The sequence below is a fragment of the Genypterus blacodes genome, unplaced genomic scaffold (assembly GCF_046128005.1).
Source record: "Genypterus blacodes isolate CSIRO-AG114 ecotype Tasmania unplaced genomic scaffold, CSIRO-AGI_Gbla_v1 ptg000067l_1, whole genome shotgun sequence".
Classification (NCBI taxonomy): Eukaryota; Metazoa; Chordata; class Actinopteri; order Ophidiiformes; family Ophidiidae; genus Genypterus; species Genypterus blacodes.
Genome location: NW_027466879.1, coordinates 9151874 through 9170798, shown reverse-complemented (window position 1 = coordinate 9170798; position 18925 = coordinate 9151874). Strand labels below are relative to the sequence as shown.

Genomic DNA, 18925 nt, shown 5'->3' with positions numbered 1-18925 from the left:
ATGTTTTATTTAATAGCAGCTTTCACACAATGAATGTAATTCAAAGAGTTTTTACATTTAAGGTATAATAAACAAAAATACACACAACTAAATAGATTCCTTCTGATGTTGAAGATTCTAAACACAAGGAGTTGTCTTGTGCACTGATGCACTAAATGACTACCAGCTGTTTTAGACAGCAGCTTTATTCAGTGCATGGAGCATGGTGCAGCATAGAACATTATTTCACCTCAATGTCCACAGAAAGGCCACAGCTGTCACCTCCACTAAGTCAGTCGACTCATCTCTCACAGAAAGAGCAAGCAACAAGACTGTGTTAATCCTGCATCACTTCATGTCACTGCCTGAATAAAAATCACATTATTGACACACAGTTGAACCTTTGGAAAGCCATTTGAGATGCCTGTTCATTATAACAGGAGCCTGCTGAAATATTGGACAGGACTTTATTACTGATTTGTAAATTATGGTGAATTATTTCTGTTTGGGGAAAATGGCTGAGTCCGTAAACTGATCTCCATCAGAAAAATCCCAAACATCGGTGATAATCAGAGATTGATCAACGTTCACAATTGCCAATTTATTTATCATATGACAAGGTACAGAAAAACAAATAGATTCCCAACACAACATAAAGATATAACAGGATCACAAAATTCCTGAAATGTATGGCACGCACATGTAGGTTACACAGCGTATAGCGTGGGAGTTCATAATTGCAGAAGCTTTAAGGTAACACGCAACTATGTGTATAACACACACAGTATAACGTGGGATTCCTGTCCCACGAGTCCTACAAGATTCCCCAAACTCTTTGCTGTTCTTCCTTATACATCCACACCAAACACAGGATCCTAAAATACTGAGCATCTGTGAAGTCTCTGATTACCCTGCTCTGGTCCGGAGAAATTGGTGACCTGTCTTTGTTCCTGCTGAGTGAGCACGACAGGATGTCTAACACGGGGATCTGTGATAAAACTACTTCTCACCTGAATGTATCTGAGATGATTTACCAGTCACTCTGATATGACATATACAGTATGTCACACAGAAACAATATAGAAACCAGATAATGCTCCCCATCTTTGGAGGATGTTGTGAAACATTATGAACAGAATAAACAAACTGCAGGCCTTAAACATGGTGAAAGTGCAAACCTAAAGTTCCATTTACCTCTTACAGCTTTGCAAAAGCTTTATAAAAGCATACATGCAATGATGTGATTATCATTGCATTAGTGCAGAAAATGACCCGTAAATAACAACACCATCGCTACCGTAGTGATTTACTTTCTTTAATTCACAGCAAATTTTTCTGTCCAGTCTAAAATGTATTTGTTTGGGAATAAAAAAAAACCATGTAAAATATAATATTCCTGAGACTAAATGTATTATTAAGCTACAGTTCAGAAATCGGACAGAAAAAAAAGAAATATTACATTTACTACATTTTTTAAATAATAGCTGAACTGAAATCAAACATGGATTTATGAGACAGACATTGTACTCAAAACGTAACTTCAACAGTCCCAGACTGTTTAGCAATGTTACATCAGGTATTCTGATAAACTAAAATGAAGTTCACAACATGTTTTGCCTTTGTCTTCTGTGTTTATGTTGAAAGATTGAGGCTTCGGGTTCTTTAAATAACTCGTATAACCATAAGATGTGGCTGAAGACATTTCCGTAAAAGTGAACTTCAAAAAGTTTAACGAGATAATTTCCATAAAGTGTGGTGAGGTATACAATTTTAAAAAGTCTATGAAGCATATTGTGTTTGAGTTTGTAGTATTCATCTTAATTTTGAAATATTTCTGCCCAACCTAGATTTTCAGTGCAACTTTTGATAGAGGTCTTTTCCAGTGTCTTTTCCTCTATTTGTTCTTGCTGAGGGTTCGCTGCTTCTCAGCATGCTCCACAATCTTCTCCTCTACATAAAGGCCTTTGCGGCGGCGGACAGTGTTCATATATTTGAGGGCCTGATTCATGGAATCGGCCTTCTCCCCAAAATGCAGGTATTCCTCCTCAGTAGTGGGAACCCAGCATGGATCACTGCTGATCACCTGGAAGAGAGGACACAGATATGTAAGAGTGTTTGAAATGTTTTAGACGGCTACTCTACCCAGTTGGAACTAAAATCACAATTTGGATTAATGTTATGACCAAATTTCTGCAGTAGAGGCCAACACTGCAGTGGGAATTAGAGACGCATACGTCAAAAAGACGAAACATGAGGAACACCTTTCTCAAATAGTAAAATAAAAAAAATAATAATCACCTCCCAGTGGCTGAAGACCAGTTGGGGACTAGCCAATCCGCTGGTCCTCTTGCGGATTTCATCTGCAAATCCGAAGCTCTCAGCCACAGGCAGCACAGCCTTGATTAGGAACATCTCTGTTCCTTCTTTCATCTCTTCATGGAGCACACGACCCTCTCGCTTCCCTAACACACCATAAACTCGACCTGATAAGGAAGGAGAACACGTTACACCTTATCCTCATACACACTAAAAAGTAATCAGGGTTCCAGTTTTGAGACTTGAGTCAAAGGGCTGAATTTTCCAATGTATGAAAGCTGCGGAGGTCAAACATGGACAACAGTTCGTTCTAAGGGGTCATAAAACAAAAGGGTTGGGTATCTCCACTTGGTTGGTGTGTGAAAGCAGCCAAGTAACACAACTTTATTGTCTCTTACCCAGCACGTCAGCAGTGGCTATGATCTCACAGGTATACATGGCTGCCATGAGTCTTTGAGGTTGAGCTTGGAAAGCGTGACGGCATACGTCCTTCATAGCAGCTATCAGCTGGCCAGAGATGGGCCCATAGCAGTCCACTGAAGCAACATCTGCCCTGTGTCTCCCTTGGCTTGGGCCTGCTGTTTTGTCTTCTGCTTGAACAGAGGATTCACTTGTACTTTCCGCTTTGTTACCTAGTATGGCTTCATTGGATGAACAACTATCCTCAGAGGAGTCTTGATGCTGTAGTTGGGTGTTTGAATGGACCCATTTCTCTACTGAGAAGCAGACCCCCATTAGGGGTTCCTCACACATGGGCCCTGACAGTGTGGCCAGCTGGAAGCCACTGACAATGCTGTTGTCAAAGTCTCTTAGAACAGAGGCCTGACCTCCATCCTCAGTGGTGTTCTCTCCCCTCTCCAAACACTGCCACACAGAGGGCCGCTGATAGCCATCTATGCTGTTCAGCAGAATATTTGGCCCACACCTTAAAACAACAAGAACAAGAACAAAGCAAGAAATCAAACATTTATGAAAAGAATAACAGTAGGGACCTTAAATACATTAAATGTAATTCAAAGAGTTTTTACATTTGAGGGATAATAAACAAGAATACAAATGTGAAAAAATAAAAATGTGAAAATGCCATGTGTGTTCTCATGTTATCTGTTTGTTGGTTTGGTTGTTAAAAAGATTCATTTTCCAAACCATGCTGCACCACCTTAAAGGAGAGGTACAGCACAGCCCAAGGAAGAACCAATGAAGTTTTTTCAGTTCTGTGTTATTTTGCTTGTGATTTATGCTTAGAACTCTTTATAAACACATAACAGCAAAGCTCACAATTCTTGAAGACACCTTTACCATGATTGTATAGAATCACAAAAATTATACATGAAATGGGCGCAAAAAGTTTGGGAACCCCTGGGGTGAAGTATTTCAAGACAGGATTGAAGATCCGAAAACGGAAGAGGGTTGGCAGTCACTGGCAGCATACCATAATCCCATGTGGGATTTAAAAGAATAATACTTCTATATACAATCAACAATATTTCTTCACTTGTCAGGCCTTGGCACGATATATTTTCCCTCTGAACCTGGCTAATTCTAATAGAATAAGTGTCACACCTGCGCGGCCCAAAGGCCCAGATTCGTTCCACAGCATTCCTCCACTTCCTGCCCTGCAGCAGGCCTTCCAGCTGGGCTTTAAATCCAGCAATAGTCTCTTGGGTTCTGGGGCTAACTTCCAAATTCTTCCCCTCCCTCAGGGACATATTCACATGCTCCAGGGTCCGAATCAGCTCAGAACTCCCATCTAACAGACTGGTCACCTCTGATGGGAGAAAAAAACCCATTATGATACATACATTTAATTTTCTTTAAATAATCCAGAATTTCCTGTTTTAATTCTGAACCATTCACGTGTGTGGTGTATTTTATGAAACCTTAAGCAAATTGGCATCAGGCATGTAGAATGTGTCTGTGTGAGACAAAAACTTACCCTGAGGAAGAGGGATGGCCCGGACACCAACAGTGGCCACTCTGTTGCTAGTGCTGAGGGTAACCAGACCGCTAGGTTCCACATGCATGTTCTCAGACAAACGCCCCTGACAGACTTCTTCTTTTACCTTGCAACACATGCATAGCATACATGACACCAATTGAATTAATATTCTTAGATAGACAGACAGACAGACAGACAGACAGACAGACAGACAGATAGATAGATAGATAGATAGATAGATAGATAGATAGATAGATAGATAGATAGATAGATAGATAGATAGATAGATAGATAGATAGATAGATAGATAGATAGATAGATAGATAGATAGATAGATAGATAGATAGATAGATAGATAGATAGATAAAGAAACTTTGACAGACCTGGTGAATGATGGCAACTTTCTGCTGCTTGCCCAGTTCTTCATTGACCATATCCAGTTTTGGTGGGCGTACCACCGTTTCTCTGAATGGAATGATGGGCTTGGATGCACTGATCTCAATTCTAGCAAACCTTTAAAAAGACAAGTATAAATATAGTATAAATATATACAAATATGATGGTTAATTCAAAACAGTGTTGGGCATAGGGAGCTCAAATCACAGACGACAACACACTGACCGGTCTCTGAGATCGTCAAGGCAGCGCTGCAGATGAACCTCTCCAGCTGTGACCAAAACATGCTCCCCAGTTTCCTGGATCAGAACCTCAGCACAAGGATCTGCCTGGTTTAGCAATCGCATCCCCAACACCAGCTTTGGCATGTCGCCTTCAACATAGAAATAATTTTAGAATTTATTTACATCCACATGGCACACACACACACACACACACACACACACACACACACACACACACACACACACACACACACACACACACACACACACACACACACACACACACACACACACACACACACACACACACACACACACACACACACACACACACACACACACACACACACAAAAACTCTGGAGACAGAATCCTGTCCCGACCCTGACCCTTCATTTGAGGCTGTTTCACACACTGCAACATTTAAGGAAAATTGGCTAAACTGTTCATGAACAGTTTGATTCTTTTTGTGTGTTTCTGATTACTGACTCGGGTGTTTGGGTTCGACGGCCACCCGTACAATTGGGGTGGCCTCAAAGTTCAGAGGGGTGAAGGGAGGGCAGGCAGGAGATGTGGAAATGGTTGCTGACTTCAAGATGTATTCCTCCAGGCCTCCAATACCTAGAGGATATAAAGAGAAAAGCATAAACAAAACACAGCTAACATGAATCAACAACACTGGGCATAGTTACACTACGGACTAAATCATTACACTACAGAACATTACCAAAGGGCTACACAAGCTCCTCACATTTCTTTCAGGTTAGATCAGGGGTGGGAAAACCTTTTGGCTCAGGGGCCACAATGACTTTTAAATTTGACAGACGGGCCGGGCCAGTGTGAACTTACGTAAATTACCTGTAAAAGCTTTTACAAATATTCCCCAAATGCTCACTGAATGCCCCTCCTTCCTTTCAATTTTATATAATTAATAATCAAATTGTTGCAGCAGACATAACAGATTCCCTGGTAAGATGGATGTAAATTTGATTTGAGTCAAAGAAAACAAAAAGGTGTATCATATCAATATCACATCAGAAGGAAACAGTTATATTTACCGAAGACATTCCCTGCTGGCACCTCTTCCAGTTCTTCAAGCTCTCTACCCATTAAAAGGTAGAGACTTTCAACGGAACAACAGGACAGATGAGGCACCGCAGGCAGCGAGTCTGAAGCACTGCAACCTTCTGGCAGCTGGTACAAAGGGCAGAAAAGAACAGAGGCTATGATTCTGATGCTAAACCGCAAACCATGCATGGGGCCGGTTGTCAGATTATAGTGTTTCAGGTGAAGAGAAAATCCTTTGTTGTCCGTTTTCAAACTGCCATTTCCAAAATGCTAGTCCAGCCCGTCTGAAACAATCGCCCAAAGCAACACAACAGGCTTACATGGCAACAAAGTCAAAGTTTATTAAATGTGGGTTTACCATGTCCAGGCCTCGGGCAGGATCATACTTTGGTCCCAGAATAAATACACTCCGTCCCTTCTTGAGCAGCCCGCTGTAGACTCGAGCAAACGCTATGAAGGTGTCTTTACTCTCCTCCTCTGGTAGCTCTCCCCCTGTCTGACTCTCAACCTTGGCTGACAGACAAAGAAAACACACAATGATTCATCTTAACATCTTTAAATAGGTGCTCTCACACTTCATGCTGACTGAATACTGCATTACTAAACTAATTTGAGACAAAGAAACAACAAAACCAGGCTCACACTGTTATTCATTTGCATTAAAAAAAAAATGTTTGGTTAGTGTGTACCAAACAAGATGGGTGTGAAACCACATTAACTGTACCTGTGCTGTCTCCACCAGGTTGGATTGTATGTTGCATCCTCTCAGAGGGGGCGACATCTTTCTGGCTCTCTGCTATCTGAACAGCTGCCATTCTTTCAGCATGTCTCTGTCTAGCCAGCTCCCTGCGCTGGGCAATCTCCTCCTGGGTCAACAGCCTTAAGGAAAAAAATAAAAAGAACATACACACAAAACACTGATGAGAATCCTTTTTGACCTGATAGGCGTTTCCTAAATGCGACAGCTGGTCACTCAAAATTTGATCCATTTGCACTGACATCAATGTGTAAACCACAGTTTTTCTAAAATCAGTTTAAAAGTTGGGGGAGCCTTAAGTTATCAAGCTCCCCTCTTGTGGAACCATCTCCCTGATTCGGTCTGGGGACATTTAAGAGTAGGCTTAAAGCTTTCCTCTTTGATAAAGCTTAGAGTAAGGGCCGGCCAGGTTTTCCTTGGACCAGCTCCTGGTTATGCTGCTACAGGCCTACACTGCTGGGGAACTTCCGAGACCCTTAATTAAAAATTTAAACATTGCAAAAAACATTAAGTCAATCACTTTCAACAATAGCGATCTGTGAATAAGAAGAAAAAAGAGGAGTAAAACAAACGTGTGCGTGTCCGGCATGCCTTGCGGACAGATTGTGGCTCCATAATCGTTTACTCAGAAGTGAAACACAACACCCAACTGTGGGACAGCTCCTCTCCTTTCCTTACCTCTAGTATCAGAATAAAGAAACATGGGATGGCGGTATAGCATGGCGGCAGTCATGGGGAATGAAGCAAAAACCGGACGGTGGCACCAACCACTTTAATCAAGACAAACGCAGACACTTTCACATACAAACGTGGATTTACCTCTGCTTCTTCTGAGGCAGGGCCTTGGCCTCGACAGCAAACATCTTAGACACAAAGATGATGATGGGTGCATCTTCCTCACTTGAACACTGAAGAAAAGCTGTGAAGACAAGCAAAAAAGATTCAAATATTGAACTGAAATCCATTTAAATAAAATCTGGTGGATATAGGTTTGTCCTATGTCCTAAAAATACTAGCTCAAACTTATGTTGTGTTTGCCTCTTCCCTTTAGTCATCGCATAAAAAAGTATAGCCTCAGGTTCATGGTTGGGAAGCGGATATTGTGTATTCTAAATTATGCATGGAAATCAACTGAACCCTTCTGAAAGGAGGGATGGGTTGATTTCACTGAATAAATGTAAGTGGTTGATACGAAATGACTGATGATCTTTTCCACCGCTCATGAGTAACATTCACTTGTCTCTTCGCCCTGTATCCAATTTGAAGTTGAAATAGGGCTGTACTACTTGGACATGTTTTGATGGTGTGTCCTAAAGAAAAACAGTTTCCTTGTCTCAATAGCTGAACCCTGCCCAATGAAGTCACTGATGTGTCCCAGTTGGGCTGATCAGAGCAGTTGGTGAGTATTGTATCTCCTTTCCTGGCATATCTTTTTGTCTGTTTTACATTATGATTGATTATGTTTGATAAAGTGATTTTGTCCCTGAGTGTGAGTGACAATACCTTTTTTCAATTCCTGCGTCTGATCGGGCAACGAGTCAAACCGTCGTGCTCCAACACTCATCAGCTTCTCCACCCTCTCTGTTGTCATTTCTAAAGGACTGGGAAGTTTCTCACACACCATTGCTTCAGCATGAGTTAAGGAAATTAGCCAGCCACATGTACACACACTGTTCAGATGAAAGCAATGTCAAATATACTGTATGTATAAAATTGCTCTGCTGTTTAGCCATCTATATATTAATCACCATTTCTGAATCATGCTATCTTTAGATACAGCTGTGAATCAAAACATTTTGCCCACTTCCCCATATGTAATGTATCTCTATAATGTCTATACATTTAGACATCCGCTCGGCATGGGTGCTCAAACACATTAGGTCAGGAGTTCATGACACAGATGCATCCTCAGGGGAAACCTAACAAACAGAAAAAAGAAGAACTTAAGAGATGTAAAGGACGTACGTTATCTGCCTCAAAATCTCTATCACTGTTGATAGAGATAGCCGGCTTGAGGCTGGCTACTAGCAGCTACTGTCCGGACTATGCAACCCTGGCTGACTCCATCTGGTGCAAGCCAACAGAGTAAGGCAGTGACCATAAATGTATTGAACTGTAAGGGTGCATGCAGTGATGCAAGGTAGACCAACATATATTGTACATATAAAGTATACCCAGTATAGACTGTATATAAATAAATATTTAAAAAGCATGCGTGTGTTGTGTTTTGATATGTAAGAGGGGTGCAAGATGCATTTCAAATGATGTGTGAGTGTTTGTGATTGCATGAAATTTGACAAATAAAGAACCTTACAAATCTCTTAGGTAAAGGATACAAAGTACTGCCTGAGAAACAGGCAACCATTGGCTGCAGATGGCACCGAGGAGGACTTTAGGGTCGGAGTGGCGAAGGTCTCTTGCCATCACCTTTAAGTCGAGCGATTCCACCATCTTCTCCACCTTCTCCTTGTCTCTGATCACAGTAATAGACATTTCAAATCAATGACACCACAGAAATACGACAGCAATAATTCCTCATTTGCACGAGTAATAGACTTAACACTACCTCTATTCTCTCTGTGAGGGGTAGCAACATGTTGTCCTAACACAGTGTACTTCTGTTCTCCGGTATTAATTTGTGTCGCATCAATTAAAGTTTTAGCTGATTATACAGATATATTGCCCCCTTGCCCTGATTGCTGGTTTTTAAATAATTCTTCGCTGTTCTACACAAGCACAAAAAACTAAGAAAGCAACATGCCCTCAGAACACCGTTAGTGATTTTAAAACAAGTATCCATTCACCCACCTCTTAGTGACAACTGCATCGTATAAACTCCAAATGTTATCGAGCACAAGCTGCACAAACAGGGGCTTCTTCCCTTTGGCCTGCAGCAAAGGAGAGAGCAAAGAGAGTACATCAGGACAAAAACACAGGAAGTGACATGCTATATGACAAAAAGCATTTCTAAGCGAGACAGCAACTGTGATTGTAAAGAAATGTGTTTTTGTGCTTATGTGTTACATAAAGCTGAATGTAACGCCAACGAGTACTTTGAAGCAACTTAATTTGAGACAACATTTTTGCCAACATCCGGATGTGTGCAATGCTCTTGGTGCAGTGAGACTTTGTGTTCACCATTTAGCTATTACAATGTATTAGAGCTCAACTTACCAACTGACGCAACCATCGTCCAACAGTACACATTGATTAAAAAGCTAATTAAATACAATAATCTTGCAATGACTTTTGAAAAATCCCATTTAGGCCAACTCTCCATCTTAAGTAAGAGTAAGTAAGTTTGAGAGGTGATGGGCAGGTTTTTTGGTTTTAATGACTACTATACTCTTATGTATTCAATCATGCTGTAGTAAGTTACCTGAGCACCCTTCATGATCTTCTTAGCTTTTGCATTGAGGTAGAAATCTCCCCACAGGGTTTTGAGTAACACCTCTACTCGTATACCCATTCTTTGGCTGTAGATGTGGGCAAAGTGCTGAATTCTGCAAGACAAAGGAAATCATCAGCCCAAGTCTAGAAACAAAAATAAAAATACATATAAACCATACAAAACTGACAAATCTTTTAATCTTTTTATTGGAGCAGTATCAGAATGTGGACCACTGTGTGATGAAAAAACTCAACTTTCACAACATTCAAAAAGATTCTAAGACAGTGGACAACATTTTCTAACTCTAGCAGACCACATACAGGGTTATTGTTTGGGAGACGAAACCAACCTGAATCCCCATCCATCTATGGCGCTTGCGAAGACCACATTGCCCTGATCAGGAGAGAAGTAGAGGTTGGAGTCATCTGCGTGCTCCAACCCTGCACTCCACTCATAAATATCATCCAAACTCTTGCTGTCTTTCTCCTCTTGCTCTTTCTCTGCTCGCTCCTCCAGCACTTTGGATGTGAACAAACTTCCTGTCACTGCATTCACCTACAAGGAGGAACATATCTTTTCACACGGCCCATTATTTAATTAACTTTTCTGAAATATAAATATTAGTTTAAGTTCAAGGACATCTTATGACTAAAGACTCTCTTTCACACTTTTCCATTTATTTACAAGCAGAGAAATGTCTACACACATCTTAAACTGTTTGTGGCCAGGAGGATATGCTGTAGTTGAGGATTCAACTTATTCTACTGTCAAACTTTCAAAGAAATTGCTTGAACACAAATCACACCCCTCTTATCAGATTATAGGTCATAGATCAAAATCTAGATCAGAACAATTTATGCTAAGGAGGCTCACCTGTTCCAAGATTTTCTGTAGATGGTTATAAGCTTCCTGAGATGTAAGCTTCAGCTGTACAATGAGTTTGTCTATCTTATTGATAACTAGAAGAGGCCTGATGTTCTCCAGCCACGCCTGACGCAGCACAGCCTGGGTCTGCACACAAGGAAACACATCGACACACATAAATGAAAGAAAAGTCATTTTGGAATGCTACAGGAAATGAAGTGTAGTACTGTTCATCCACATGATGAAACAATCTGGAAACAGAATGCCACCAAGATTTGTTGACTAGAACGAAGGAGTGTAAATGGGGCATTGTTCAAAACGGTGGAGTGCCAGGGTAGACTTGCTAAGCTGGTGCTTTCCTACGGACATTTCAATGACCCAACCCTGAGAAATTATAAGAACCACCAAATAGCCAAAAACCCCTGGACCGGGCAAAGTTACCTGGTTTTGCTGTTAAGTATGGAAAAATGGTGTAGATGTAAATGTGTAAATATATAATACAGAGCAACGGGTTATAGAATTAGAGAGTAATTCAATAGTAATATCAACCTGTGGGCAGACTCCTTCAACTGCATCCACAATGATAATTGCTCCATCACACAGACGGACAGCAGTGGAGACCTCAGATGAGAAGTCAACGTGACCAGGAGAGTCAATCAGGTTGAGTAAGTAATCTTTGTCTCCTGTAACACAAAAACACAGTCAAGAGAGGGAGCTAGCTGTTGAGTCTTAACTGTACTGTATTTTCAATTATGCAACCATAAATCCTGGATCATAAACTGCTTCAGTGAGAGCGCTGTGTGTGCTGGAGCGATGTCCGGATTGAAGAAGAAATCATTTCCCTTTCTAGCAAAGTTTTGAGAACATTTTTGTAATTGGTGTGTTGTGTTGGTTACACTGTTAATGGTTCCCTAAGTGGGGGCGCAGAGCTATTGCACGGGGGGCGCGGCTCAGGATCAGATGAGGACCGCTTAGCTGACCTGTATTGTGTTATATCCTCTCCCCTGAATCCAGAAAATATTGAATTGAAAAATAAAGTGGATAATCATAGGGCTTTATGGAAAAGTGCTAAACCAGTGAGTATGAAAAACGACGCATTCCTGGCCCAGTCGAACCACAGAAAATAGGAAACAGGCACATCTGCCCACACCTGAGATCTTTTGAGTTCTTTCATACACTGCTATTCTGATTTGGCCAGAGCGATGTCAAAGCCTAGTGTGGATACAGGGTTAACCTTTGCTGGCCTACCGTCGCCATAGTGCAGAGAAATGGCACTGGACTTCATGGTGATCCCTCTGATCTGTTCATCCTCCCTGCTGTCTAGATACCTCAGCTAGAAAATGAGAACATGCTTATGTACAACTTGTGAAATAAACATGTGTGTATATGTTACAAGATGTTACACATTACAGTACGACTAAAGTAAAAATGTGACTGCGACAAATCAATTCATGTAATAGATTGAGTCACTTACTTTGCCTGCAAGCCGACTTGATATGATACCATTACTGGCCACTAAGCAGTCAGCCAGAGTTGTTTTACCTGGAAAGATGCAGATGATTGTTAATGTTTTCACTGGGGCTGACAAAAGTGATCAACTATAAACAGACTTCTAAAATTGAAAAAAAAATAAAAGCATGTTATCAATAACTCAGTTATATGATCCAACATGCCAGTCAATATGGTGAGGATAACACAATTGTGAACAACAAAGAAGAGGTTTCAGCGATATGTCTGAAGATAAAGGGACAATCCCAGAAAGAAGCCGGAAGCATCGGTTGTTTGGGAACACTTCATATAAAAACCAAAAGATAATACAGACTTATTTATCAAATTAATATTATTTCTTGGGATTGGCAATTTCAATTTCTCTTTTTTGTTACTAAAAAATTAGGAAACAGACTTTACAGGAGAAATACTCAAAATCAATTGTATAAATTAAATAATAATAATAATATAACAATTGATAGTGACAGCTTTAGCTTTCACTACTTTACAGTTGCCATATATGAATATGTTTGACTGAAACCATATCAGAGTGAGAGAGAGAGAGAGAGAGAGAGAGAGAGAGAGAGAGAGAGAGAGAGAGATACTTTGTAATTTAACAGACATTGTACAAATTCACCAATAACGGAAAACCTAATTTGGCAATGTGTTGACCCAATGACACAATCGCCGATATAGAATATTTCAACTTCTTTATGACTCTAGAATACAAATGATCGCTACAACTGACCGTAATAAACGAAGAATGAAATGAGGCTTGCTTAACACTGAAACGTAACATACACATGTTCAAGAGTTAACTCACCGTGGTCAACGTGTGCCAGGATGCAAATGTTTCTAATGTTGGCGGGGTTCCTCTGCAGGGATATTATTTTATCCAAGCGTGTGTGTCCCATTGTGATGTCTGAAAGAAACAGCTAGTTAGTAGTAGTAGCGGTGCAGTGTTTTTTTGGTCTTCGCACACTTAGATTCAGGTACACGATGAAGAGACACTATCTATGAGGCAACAGGTACACATGCTAGCTTGTTTTGACCGATGAAAAGCCAGGAAGGACAGCCTGGCCAATGCCGGCTTACAAATAAACGACGTCTACACAAACACTGCCGCGAACTACAATACAGCGTTAAGCTAAATACATGTATCTGATACATAAATGTGACACTAACTGTACATTTTACACAAACCAACGTTCTCACGTAATTTACCCGGAAGTTGAACACCACGTTAGTGACACTATCTCCCAACAGCGACGACGTAAAGACAGGACATAGATGCCAGTTTGCGCATGCGTGGCCCCAATCAGGTTTCTGGTTCCAAATCAGGTAGCGACAGTTCGTGCAAATTTCTACTTCGTTCATTTTCAAAAACAGAGTAAATAGGATGGATGAAAATCAATTTCCTATTTCTTTCATCGGAAAGGAAAATTAAAATACCAAAAGGTGGGTAAAGATAATCAAAGATATCACTTCCGAGGCGGAGGTTGTAAATATATTTATTTAGATACTGTTTTTAGATACCGGTATTTTCTATTCAACATGATATAAACAAATTATATATTAACGATATTTGTATCTATTCCCCTTCTTTCCCTTCATGGTTTTTTATCCTGGAGCACATGGTGGTGCTATAGTCCTGCAGAGGAACAGCAAACAGGACAAGTAGAGACTATAATTCCAGCAGAGGGGGGAAACTAGGAGAAGTTTCCAGTCAGATGCAGTTAGTGTTGCAATAACTCTCTTAGCACTTTAGCACTTTTATCCAAAATGCTTTACATTGACTTGACATTCATACACTGATGGCAGGAGTATACATTTGAACTGGGAGCCTTTCTATTCCAAAACAATAGTTATATCACCACGAGCCACGCCGTCTCCTTATAGTTATCCAAACAGCTATAATGAACAGGTCAAAGAGCAGAGAACCTCCCCCTCCTCCTCCTCTTTTATCTTCTCCTTCTTTCGGAAGAACAAAAGTCATCTGCTGTCCATCTGGCCACTGTGCCTCCTATTCCTCAGCTTCCCAAGCACCCATGGACAATCCATTCTCTGCCCCTCTTACCTCCTGCTTTGTGGTGGACGAGAGGTGGGAGGTGGGATCCGATGTCAGTGCCCCAGAAAGACCCCTCTCTCTGGAACATGTGAGTGGATCAGCAACAGTATTGTTCAGGATACTCACAGAGGTTTCACTGTTCTGGACATATCTGTTGCTTCCCAGGTGCTCGCTTGTAGCTGCACTCATAAAAAAAAGACATTCTGATTAAAAGCATGGCCATTGTGTAAGATATGATTGTTTGTGGGGATATTTGACGGAAAACAATCTAACCTGGTACCCGTAGGTCAAATCTCTGCACAAATTAAATATTTTTTATTTTAAGATGTAGGTCTACGTTTTGCCACTAGGTGTCGTGATTTCATTACTTGAGGTGGGAATTCATTCGATGCCTGCCAATGTTAATTTGTCATTATTACAAACACATTATGCACTACTAGACTAAAACTTCTCATTATGAACATGGTGACAAAACAAAATGATTACTTGCACACCAGTTGAACTGTTCTGTGGGGCTAGATGTTAATATCATTAATACTGCACACTGCAGACCTAAGCGATTGCATCCTCACCATCCTCCTGATCAAATGGGCGCTCTCCTTCACCTTGTTTTATTGAAAGGCCCACGCCACCTCCAGAGAGGTCAGCAGTGAATCCCAGCATCCCAGGCTCACCCCCTAGATGCCATCTGCTCACTTGGGGGCCCAAGTAGAGTCCTTTCTCTTAATCCAGAGCCACCGACTGCCCTTTTCATCAACTCAGTCTACCTCTCGCCTGATACCTGAAATTTATAATGATTCTAGCATAAGTGTTATAGACCCTGTGGAAATGAATGCCACATTCAAATCATTGTATTATTCCCTGTATAAATCTGAATTCCCTACAGATACTACCAAAATGAATCAGTTCCTAACCCAGTGGTTCCCAAAGTAGTGGGCTTCAAATGAATGAATTAGGCGATACTTTCTTATTCGTATCGCAGCAGGAGATTGGGCGATTACCCACTGCTAGGTAGGAGAGTCATGTCCACACTCCTTCCTTTTGTCACATCCTACCTATGTGAGTCGCCTCAATAAAATCAAAATTCAGGTCAAAGCTGGAACGTGAGTCTCACAGCTGCAACCTGATTTGAAAAGATCTGCAGCACAAAGCGAGCTCACACCAGTCACTGAAAAGATTAAGGTAAAAATTTTCAAGGAAAATGTTCAGGTTTTATTTTTTTCTCTCAGGGAGCTAGTTAAGTTTTGAAAGCCAGAGATGTAATTTTAGTAAACAAGCAGGGCTGTTTATTGGTTCAGTTTGAGTCTGGATGAGGAGGCATAGTCCTCTTTTAAAAAGTGTTTGTTCTCATTATCTTAAGAGACAATTTCTACAAACATAATGTACATTTTCACGACATAGATTCGTTCAGGCAGCCATTATATTTGAAAGGGTGCACATTTAAAACAGCCGTTAGTGCACTTCAGGCAATTATTTGTTTACCCTGATGATTATCAGGACATCCAGCAAACAGTGCAGTGTTACCAGAATAGCAACGTAACGCAATGTTAGTGAGTCCATCTGAGAGCCTATTTGTTTTAGGGGGGGGCAGCAGAAAAGGTTTGGGAACCACTGTCCTAACCAAGGATTAATTGGCACCTTTCTTTGTGGATGTTGAATGAAAAAGAAAGACAAAGACTGCACTTCCTATGGTTCCTACAGATCTTTACAATTGTTTGTTGGTAAAATGGACGTTTTCCCAAGATTTCTCTATGTCTTTCAATACATTCTCTTATTCTTACCTAAACATATAGTTTCTTGTTCTAAATGGATTCAGGCTTTTATTTTTCTTTGAAAATTAACTATATCACATTTAGTATCCCTGATTCTGTCAATGTTCGTAAATGCCTTAGGTGTATTTCACCAACCTTTTCCGTCCTTTCCTCAATTTGTTCCGCACTCAACACAGAATGGTTTCTGAAAGCCCTCCACTAAAATGTATAAATAGCCGAAAAGATGCAAGTCGTTGCTGGTACAGATAAAGCTATGCGGAGGAAGCTCAGCAAGTGCATCACCTCCACAGATCAGCCAGGTTCTGCTGAATATTGTCGCCTACATAAAGCACACTGGAGGGACTGAAATATCCCATTGTGCCCCTTTTGAGTGGTACTAGATTTCGGCAACATGCCAGAGGAAAAGGACAGGGCCACTTGTCAGAACTGTGTTTTTCAGTTCCTAAGTGATGAGGATCAGCTCTGCAGGCTTGCTAATGTAAAGTAAATGTGATGGGTGGGTTGAATTGTTGAGTTATGCAAGGCTTTCAGCCCTCTGTAATAGTGAAATACTTTGGCACATTGCATAACAGGTGTGTCCTCCTCGTTTTTTCCATGTGGACCCGAAGACACTTCTACTGTCCCCGGTCCATTTCCATCCATGCAATTTCACTTTGCATATTAGTATTATAGCCATTAATTTACCACTTCACAGATTGTGAGAGCCTCTTTTAGTGTAGATCACAGAGTAGAATGCCATTTTGGCACCAATGCACATTTTACTCATCACTGACTGTGATCATCTCTGGGGCAACAAATTTGAGAAATCCCAACAATGTCATTGTTAAACGTGCACAACTTTAAAAATAGTGCCGAACCTTCTGCATGGGAAAACATTTCACTTTCAAGTTCACTTCCTCCATTAGACAATCATCACATGTGAAATATTAATTTGCTTTCTTTTAACAGAGAATGTATTCATTAAACTGTTTGATGAAAACATAGACACTTGGACCAGGGCTGCCATACATTTAGTTACAGAGACTCTGCAAATTGACTCTTGTTGTGAACTACTGGATCCTGGTATTTTCTAGTTTTTCTTGTCCTACAAATAGTACTGTCCAGTAAGAACCTTGTCTCTCTTATTTTGCTATTTCTTCACAATATTGAAGTAATAAGTCACTACTGTATTCTGCTCCTGTACACTACTGCATTGCATATTGGAGGTCACCAAACTTGCTAAAAGGTTTTGGGAAATACTTTGGAAAATGGAGAGGACCATCTCCGTCATTCATATTGTACATTACAAAACCAAATGAAAAGATTGAATTATGATGAAAACACCATCCAAAACAAGTAGCTCTTTGATTGGTGGACACTTTCTCATCAGTGGAGCACATGCAGATGTTGCTGTTGCTACTTATGTGTTTCTCAATGTTTGTGTTTCTGGTTGTTTTTATTCAGCTTGTTTTTGTCTTGGTGGTGCTGGAGTGAAAGGGTTCAAACTGAGGCTGACCTGACCCCATGCATTCTGTGGACCACACCCCTCTACAAGCTGGCTGCTACGTCCACATTCCAGGCCTTGATGCTTAACTGCAACCTTTAGTCAGATCTCATTTTGGTATTGATGGTTTGTAAGTGATCTATATCTGACACCACTGTGAACATAGCTCTGTACTAAAGGGCTATGCTTGCATACTTTCAGTAGTAAATGTTAGACACGCGCTCATGACAAGAAGATAGATGCAATTTGTGCAATATTCAAATTATGAAAAGAGACTACAGAGATTACACATAAATCAGATCCAGGACCACAAGTGACCTAATTTTTTTTCCAAAAATCTGATCCGTTTTAAATGAAGCAAAACAAAAGACAAAAAAAACTGTCACAGCCTGGAATAGAGAATGTAGCTGTAGTCTCAGAATCAAGATAAACCTTGCAAAGAATCCAGTTTCATGAGCCATTTAGTATCTTATCAAGTCCTGCATTCGTGGAAAATCAGGAGCCATTCCACTTGTATGAAGGCATTGACACAATTCCACCTCATTAGACATTTTGTCTCATTTGTTCTGAGACATTTTTTGTATTCATCTCTAGAGTAAAAAAAAATGAAGACAAAAATTGATTCATTGCCTTATTTGCAGTGTGGACCCAGGGAGTCAACTTGAACACTACACATGCAGTACATTGGTATGACTACTGGATATTTGTCTTCAGCTTAATTTATTAGCATAAAATATTTTTTTTATTTTTTATTGTAAATTAAACGAGGTGAGGCTTGCAAACAGAGATGGCTTTTTATTTAATAGGAATGAATATTGTAACATCATAAATCAAAGGAAACAAGCACATATCAACACCTTTTTCATTTTGTTTTACAAATTCAACCAATAAACAAAAGGAATCATAAACATGGCCCTTTGCTTTTCAATACAGAATGAAAAAATATGTTGAACATACTGCAGACCAAACCTAGACCATTAAACACGGTGGACTAGCTGACATTAACATTAGACAATGTTTTTTGTTCATTTATTTTTGTAAACAAAAACACGAAAAAAAAATTGCTTAAAGTTACTGGTGAAATTAATTTATTTTATAAAGTATATTTTTGGTTTCTTTGAGATAACAAATTGCTCTATTCACAGAATATACATTTCAATAAACATTTTGTTTACCAATTCT

General features: G+C 40.2%; 1 protein-coding gene across 3 annotated transcripts; it reads right to left on the bottom strand.

Annotated features, from left to right (window-relative positions):
• Positions 1-550: 550 nt before the first annotated feature.
• efl1 (elongation factor like GTPase 1) lies at positions 551-13710 on the bottom strand. Of its 3 annotated transcripts, none has more exons than XR_012964005.1 (24): positions 13645-13710; positions 13244-13342; positions 12407-12474; positions 12181-12265; positions 11482-11615; positions 10942-11079; positions 10418-10623; positions 10057-10180; positions 9486-9565; positions 9014-9150; positions 8181-8303; positions 7497-7596; positions 6645-6799; positions 6279-6433; positions 5911-6046; positions 5342-5473; positions 4856-5003; positions 4618-4747; positions 4232-4358; positions 3859-4063; positions 2694-3220; positions 2278-2462; positions 1252-2062; positions 551-1133 (listed from the first exon to the last, which is right to left on the bottom strand). XR_012964005.1 is itself a non-coding variant. In XM_076156336.1 (23 exons), exons 2-23 carry the CDS (start codon positions 13332-13334, stop codon positions 1874-1876), a joined length of 3375 nt encoding a protein of 1124 aa, XP_076012451.1. In that variant the 5' UTR covers positions 13335-13355; positions 13606-13652; the 3' UTR covers positions 1197-1873. The 3 variants fall into 3 exon arrangements, 1 of the variants encoding a protein (XP_076012451.1); XR_012964004.1 differs by having other exon boundaries at positions 13244-13355; positions 13606-13652; XM_076156336.1 differs by lacking the exon at positions 551-1133 and having other exon boundaries at positions 1197-2062; positions 13244-13355; positions 13606-13652.
• Between the last annotated feature and the right edge of the window lie 5215 nt (positions 13711-18925).